The 6,652-nt window shown below is 42.0% G+C and overlaps 2 protein-coding genes across 4 annotated transcripts; one reads left to right on the top strand and one right to left on the bottom strand.

Moving 5' to 3' along the window:
* The first annotated feature begins 632 nt into the window (after positions 1–632).
* On the top strand, positions 633–3,342 carry LOC114564852 (uncharacterized). Its single transcript, XM_028592467.1, has 4 exons — positions 633–851; positions 1,205–1,371; positions 1,460–1,525; positions 2,123–3,342. Exons 1-4 carry the CDS (start codon positions 702–704, stop codon positions 3,183–3,185), a joined length of 1,446 nt encoding a protein of 481 aa, XP_028448268.1. The 5' UTR covers positions 633–701; the 3' UTR covers positions 3,186–3,342.
* A 146-nt stretch (positions 3,343–3,488) lies between these two features.
* On the bottom strand, positions 3,489–6,222 carry LOC114564853 (uncharacterized). 3 transcript variants are annotated; one of them, XM_028592470.1, is made up of 2 exons: positions 5,954–6,222; positions 3,489–4,806 (listed from the first exon to the last, which is right to left on the bottom strand). In XM_028592470.1, the coding sequence occupies exons 1-2, from the start codon at positions 5,969–5,971 to the stop codon at positions 3,553–3,555; spliced, it is 1,272 nt and encodes a 423-aa protein (XP_028448271.1). In that variant the 5' UTR covers positions 5,972–6,222; the 3' UTR covers positions 3,489–3,552. The 3 variants fall into 3 exon arrangements, with proteins under 3 accessions (XP_028448271.1, XP_028448272.1, XP_028448269.1); XM_028592471.1 differs by lacking the exon at positions 5,954–6,222 and adding an exon at positions 5,693–5,821 and having other exon boundaries at positions 3,489–4,254; XM_028592468.1 differs by lacking the exon at positions 5,954–6,222 and adding an exon at positions 5,693–5,821.
* Positions 6,223–6,652: the final 430 nt, after the last annotated feature.

Here is a 6,652-nt window from a genome sequence, read left to right on the forward strand (position 1 = left end):
TGCATTTTTTTTATTACATGTTTTGTTGGCGAACATTGACGCTTGTAGCAACACGGATTGTTGTTTATATGTCACACAAACTTAAACAGGGCAAACACACACCACCAAATAGACCACTGTAGATAGTTTAAACACTCAAAATGATGCAGCTAGCCGACAGGTCACCCGCTAGCATGTTTGGACATTGCATTTCATTCTAAGCATAGCAAGGCAGCTAGGCTACATAGCCAGGTTACCAGAGCATTTATGAACATTTTGCCGATGGTTTGCTGCTATGCATTTTTACCGCCCTGTCTACTGACAGCCCGGGATATTTAAAAACATTTTGCAGTCTTGCGTGTTGTTTTCGCAACCAAGGTTACCAAGGAGCTTGGCTATTTTTTTATGTCTCCAGGGCTCTTATTGTGCTTTAGAGTTTTTTACTCCACATTGAAAATCAACATGTACTGCAATGCTTCGATGTTGTCCGGCAGTCTCACTCTCAACTTGTTAGCGAGGGAGATGATGAAGGCTACACACCACTTTCGGACATTGCTTTCCTCCTCAGGCGCAAGATGGAGTTCAGCTGCCTTGGACTCAAAAAGGTAACCAAGGTAGGGTTTGGGACTGATGTATCCATCTATTCGCCTTATTCACCTACGTCATCATCTTAAACCAAAACGAGGCTGTGTTGTAGGCTAACTGTCATAACGTTACCAACAATGCCGCCGCATTGTTGTGTTCCCAAATGTACTTCTTCCAAAAGAAAGAAATCCTATACAGGTCAAACGTTCCATCGTTTCCCCAAAGATCATGTACTTTGCCGTGAATGGATTCACAAAATAAGAAGAGATCCAGGTCGCCACTTCAAGGTAAGATATTAACATTAGCTTACGAACTACGCTAACTTTAGCTAGCCATATTTACGTTAACTAGCTAGCATAGAGATACCTAGCTAAACCTTTTGGCTAAATAGACATGGCTTGATAAGCCACGAACCGGTACTTTTTAAGTTATAACGAGCGAGGGGCTGATTCGGGGGTAAAGTTAAGCAAGTTGTAGCTCTTTAGACTAGCCTGGTCTGCTAAGCCGTGGCTAACCGTGTCTTACAGCAGAATATAAACAAGACGTGACCTGTGCCTGTTTATGATAACCATTGCTAATCTAGACCAAGTTAAGCACACAACTATAAACAGTAACATCCATTCAATATCTAACGTTACAGATCCACGGGGACACAAAAGTATGTTCAGATCACTTCAAAGAAGAGTCTTTTTTGAAGACCCTGGTTGGCATGCGAAAGTTGAAGAAGGGTGCTGTTCCAACATTGTTTGCCTGGACTGATAGCACCGTGAGGCCTGCAAGGAGGTCTATCGTCAGAGGAACTACAAGGTATATTTCTGTGCAGTTACATTCTTAGTCCATAATGTTTTTAAGACCTCTTTTCATGTGACTAAGTTTCAGTAATACTGCTTTCCAGTAATGCAACCACTGCAGTTGTTGAAGAGGATGTCCAGCAGGGTGATGTAAATTCCAATGAGTTAAGGTAAGTGACGTGTATCTCTCTGAACATAATTTTTCCCCCTATCTGATTGCTAGGATCAGAGGAATTCTGTTAGAAAATACAGTAGCTATTGACTCAGTACACTCTCAGTGCCTCCTGTTTATTTAACATAACAACTATATATAATATAGCCAGGTTAAGAGAGCCCCCTTTGTGACATAAAAAATTCTGGCTTTTGGCTCAACATACCTAGCTAACCCATCAACCTCACTTTGTAGTACACCCCTCTGTAGTTACCACTTAATCCTTTTGAAAATCTAAAACATGAAAATGATAAATATTGTACCCGGATATATTTCATTCTGTCTGGGATCTAACCTTTCAAAAAGTAATATCTCTTTGTAGTAAACAATACTGAGTGTTAAAAAACTAATATTATTCTATATATTGTTGGTGGTGACAGCAGATTTCCAGAGCAGCTTATGTTGGAGGTGACTGCTACTGACCTGTTCTACTTAGGGAAATATCACTTTTAAGAGAAAAGCATTGTTTTGCAAATGACTGGCCTCAGATGGGAGATTGATTACTAGTTTAAAATATGTTCTCCTAAAATTATGTCCCTCAATATTGCCCTTGCAGTACAGAGACGGCCCCTCCACACCCCGATCATGATTATGCTGAACTGCCCCCGCCACTGGAGGAGCAACTTAAGGAAGCCCACAAGATGATCAACGATCAAGCAGAATTAATTGCACGTCTTCAAACCAAGCGGTTTCTCCTTTCAAGATTCCAAGGCGATGATAAGAACATCATGTTTTTCACAGGCTTTCCTGATTACAACACACTGAAAGCAGTGTTTATGGCCCTACAGCCTACTGCAGAAAACATGGTAGGGTGGAGTCAGGCACAGCGAATAAGGCAAGCTGACGGGGAAATTGTAAGGCAGGGGTTTAGCATTCCTAAACTGGCCGTCATTGACCAGTTTTTTCTATTTCTTTGTCGTCTTAGGCAAGGTTTTCCTGAACAGGACCTTGCAGTGCGCTTTGATGTGTCACAGTCAACTGTAAGCAGGATCTGTGTAACCTGGGCAAACTATCTACAATTCATGTTAGGATCACTTCCAATTTGGCCTTCGAGAGAAACTGTAAACGAGCTCATGCCTCCTTGTTTCCAAAGCACTTTCCCACTTACAAGAGTTATATTAGATTGTACAGAAATACACGTGCAGAGGCCTAGTTCAAAAGTTCTCAACTCTGAAATCTACTCCCACTACAAAGGTAACACCACTTTTAAGGGCCTAGTTGGCATCTCTCCCTCAGGTTTAGTCACATTTGTCAGTGACCTGTATACAGGTTCGATATCTGACAAGGAGATCACAAGAGAATCAGGGATCCTGTGTCTACTTGAGGAAGGCGATGAGGTCATGGCGGATAAAGGATTTCTCATCAAGGACCTTCTCACTGAAATCAATGTCTCCCTTGTGATCCCGCCCTTTTTAGGCCCAAGTGGACATTTCAGCCAGGAAGAGGTGAGACAGACACAAGCCATAGCCAGACTTCGCATTCATGTTGAGCGTGCCATTAGGAGGATCAAAGAGTATCACATATTCGATACGGTCTTACCAATGACACTAGTGGGCTCTGTCAATCAACTGTGGACTGTTTGTGCCCTCTTGAGTAACTTCCAAGGGCCTCTGTTCTAAAGAGTGCCAGTGCACCCTTGAAATTGTCTTTTATGGACTGGTTTGAAATTATCCTGTCCACACCATGGAGCACACTGAATTACACTGACAGGTTGTTTTACAGTCAAGTTTTTTATTTTTAACAGTGTTTATTTTTTATGTAATTTTTCATTTTTTCATCTACTGCACAGATGTGTGTGTGTGTGTGTGTGTGTGTGTGTGTGTGTGTGTGTGTGTGTGTGTGTGTGTGACATTATCAGAAACATGTTACTTCACAAAAACTTTTAAATATAAAGCACTCTGAAATTTTAAAAAACCTGAAACCTCTGAAAAATAAAACACTACCTTTAAACATGGGCTCCTGTGTTTCATTTCATTGATGCTCTTTTTATGTACCTTTGTTGCACAAGGCAGGCAGGAAGTATGTAAAAAAGAAACTGTCAAGTTTGGATTTCATGTTTTCCCATTCTTCAGGGTTGAAGTGGACCCGCTCCAGGTGATGGTCCTGTTTGCACTGGACAAAGAAATCGCACCATGTCATACCGGTGATACCCATCTGTCCCACCATCTGGTAGTAATACTCATGGACTGTCTTCAGAGCATAGGTTCCATCGGGCTTGCAGTACAAGTATGCACAGTCTTTAAAACTGTCCTTGTCTGGACACTTGATTTCCAGAAGTCCGTAGGTTGGTTCTGCACTAATGTCACGCACTTTCCTATCAGGTGAGGTCCCCAGATGTGGGGCATGGGGGTTAATTACAAACCCGCAGGTGTAGATTTCATTGCCAGTGATTTCCTTGTATTCAGCAGCAGCAACTGGCTCCATTTCAAGGCCTCTCTTCATTGTTTTAGTTTGTGTCAACTGTTTCTCCTTCATGTTGGCTGCCAAACTGTCAAAATCTCTCACCCTGGAGCAGATTCTTTTGAATGATGATGATGTCAGGCGTTTGGCTCGTACTTGATGCCAGGTCTTGCTACTGCTTTGTCCTCTGGTTTCCATCTCTAGATGCTTTGCATCAGACAGTGTGACAGCCAGGCCACCATAGAAGAATGTTTCAGTATCATCTAGAGCAGTGCTAAATGAGCATGGCTGTGGAGGTAGAGGAAGTTCAGGGTCATTTTCACTGAAAATGGACAGTGGACGTTGAGTCTGGTAAGTTAATACAGAACCCCGGGGAAGGTCCCCAAATTCTGTGGAGACCAGATCAGCAGGCTGCTTACAGTTTGCTTCCAGTAACTTTAACATCTGGCTCTTACTGCCGATTTTAGCCAGGTTGCTACGAAGAGTCTCTGCAAATTCAGCACTTGGTAATGGAAGTGGCACAGGACAATACAAATTAGATACAATCCCCTTAGTAGAGTGCTGCTTTTTCTTTGGTGGTGCATTAGCCAATGGTGGTTTAACTTTGGATACTGTCACAGTGCTAACTGCTCTTGGGGTGAGACCTAATGTCCTTGATGGAACATGCCAGGCTTGAGGTAGAGATGTTTTGCTTGCAGTTGGGGGGACAGATGCATACCCCATTTTTATATAGTGGGCCAGCGTGTAGAGCAGTCCTATTAGGTGATTGCACTGTCCCAAGCCAGCTTTACAGTTGCAGGTGGTCTTGCCAATGAATGGCTCCTCGAAGGACAGCTCCACCTTTAAGAATAATCAAACAAGTTTAAGAACACATTCACATTTAGATAGGTATACAAACATATTTTTCTAAACGTCTGGTCCAGATCCAAACAGTCATGGTAACTAAGGATTTAAAAGAATATGTAACTGGCCTAGCAAAGTAGGTGGTGATATAAATACCTAACATGAATTTACAGAGCATGGTGATGTACACTGAGTGTGCATTTAATTAGGTACAACTGGCGTTTTCATGTTCCAGCAATGAAAGCATAACAGTCAATGTTTAAGTTGCTAGGTTTGTTCTAGACATCAGACATGATACTGATTAATATAGCTTGCAGGGTACCTAATATGTTGGAGACTCACTGTACTAAAACCCAGGGTTGGGGAATAACAGTAATTTGACAAGCGGTTTGACACCAGCTGTTTATTAAAATAAGATATTTTTGAGGCCGAGATGCATATAAGTTTCAAAGTAATTAAATGATGTTACTGGGTTTGTGCATCCCTGTGAACGACATTACTGATTCGTTTTTAGCATCTGTGTTACCTGTGAGACCTGAAGAGTACCTTCCCCAACCCTACTTAACACCGCTGTGTAAACTGAGCAACACATGCCTGTAAACAAACTTACTTATACTTAATATTTATTAACTTAAATAACCAACAGTAGCACCCTGCCTTGCTTTGTAGTGACACATTGGAAACAAGCCATTTTGACTGATGGTTCCAATACACTTTTAGCTAAAGATCACATTAACTGCACATATGTTATTTTTAGTCTAGCAGGGAAAGATGAACTGTTGATATGAACGATCAAAATGAACATTTGAACGTTTAGCAAGCATCTTTGTTCTAGCAGTGGCACCACTCCGCAAACGGAGCAGTTTGTCCACAGTCATGATACCTGAATGTTGTAAGGTGCCTCGTTTTTTCGCATTGAGCGAAAAGACTTAGCTCTCACACTGACTGTCTCGCCACTCTTGACTGTCGGGAAAATAATGTATTGTTAACACTCAAAATAACAGTCAGTCTGGTGTGGTTAATATATATTAACAATGCTTAGCATCAGCTTGTAATGTTGTATTAGCTAGCTAACAAGCTAACCATAAAAGTAACGTTAGCTAATGTTGATTTCAGAAAAAAAGCCGTCATCATCGTGTATTACCTTCCACGTCGTGCACATATCCCTCAATCCAGTTGCTGTAACCTTTCAGCAAAACAGCCCGCGGAATCTTGCAGTCGTTATTTGCCCATTTTTCAACATAGTCCACTTTTAATTCCGGAAGAGATGAAAGGTTTGTAGTCCACACAGGTACCGCCATGACGACCTGATGAAGACAGACGCCCGCTGCGCTCTCTCACTGAACTTCCGGTTTAGAGTGTACCCCCTAGCCTCGTTTTGGTTTTCAAGATGGAGGCGCGGTGAATAAGGGGAATTGGCCCTTTGACTACATCAACTTTTGCCAGTGAATAGGCTATATGCACACTCTCTTCCGCATTCCAAGTCAGCCAGCTAGGTTACATCTGGTGTCGACGGCGCACACATAGCGTCAATAACAACTATGGCGTTTTTCACTCTGTCGCTTCAAGATGTCCCTAGGGTTACGGTCAACGACGTGAGTCAAATTATACAAACATTATGTCATACATTGACAACCAAGAAGGAGAAGGGCTTCAAGTTGTATGTTTCGAGCTACATCCACAATTTTGAAGGTAAGATCTGGACGTATTTGTGTTTGTATGCCCTTAGCATGCATGCTATCTAGTGCTAGCGCAGCAGATGCAACGTAGGCTATGTGTCGGTCTGTCTACTATTATGTGTCAATCACATCCAATTTTCCTAACGCCTTTGTCAATGTCAGTT

Source organism: Perca flavescens, chromosome 12 (genome assembly GCF_004354835.1).
Source record: "Perca flavescens isolate YP-PL-M2 chromosome 12, PFLA_1.0, whole genome shotgun sequence".
Classification (NCBI taxonomy): Eukaryota; Metazoa; Chordata; class Actinopteri; order Perciformes; family Percidae; genus Perca; species Perca flavescens.

Bases quoted from the DNA above. Each gene is read 5' to 3' on its own strand.
- LOC114564852 (XM_028592467.1), top strand. From the start codon at position 702: ATGCCGCCGCATTGTTGTGTTCCCAAATGTACTTCTTCCAAAAGAAAG. The intron at 852-1,204 runs GTAAGATATTAA...CTAACGTTACAG, and splicing joins ATCCAGGTCGCCACTTCAAG to ATCCACGGGGACACAAAAGT. The intron at 1,372-1,459 runs GTATATTTCTGT...ACTGCTTTCCAG, and splicing joins ATCGTCAGAGGAACTACAAG to TAATGCAACCACTGCAGTTG.
- LOC114564853 (XM_028592468.1), bottom strand. From the start codon at position 5,725: ATGCGAAAAAACGAGGCACCTTACAACATTCAG. The intron at 4,807-5,692 runs GTATCATGACTG...TTATTCTTAAAG, and splicing joins AGGCACCTTACAACATTCAG to GTGGAGCTGTCCTTCGAGGA.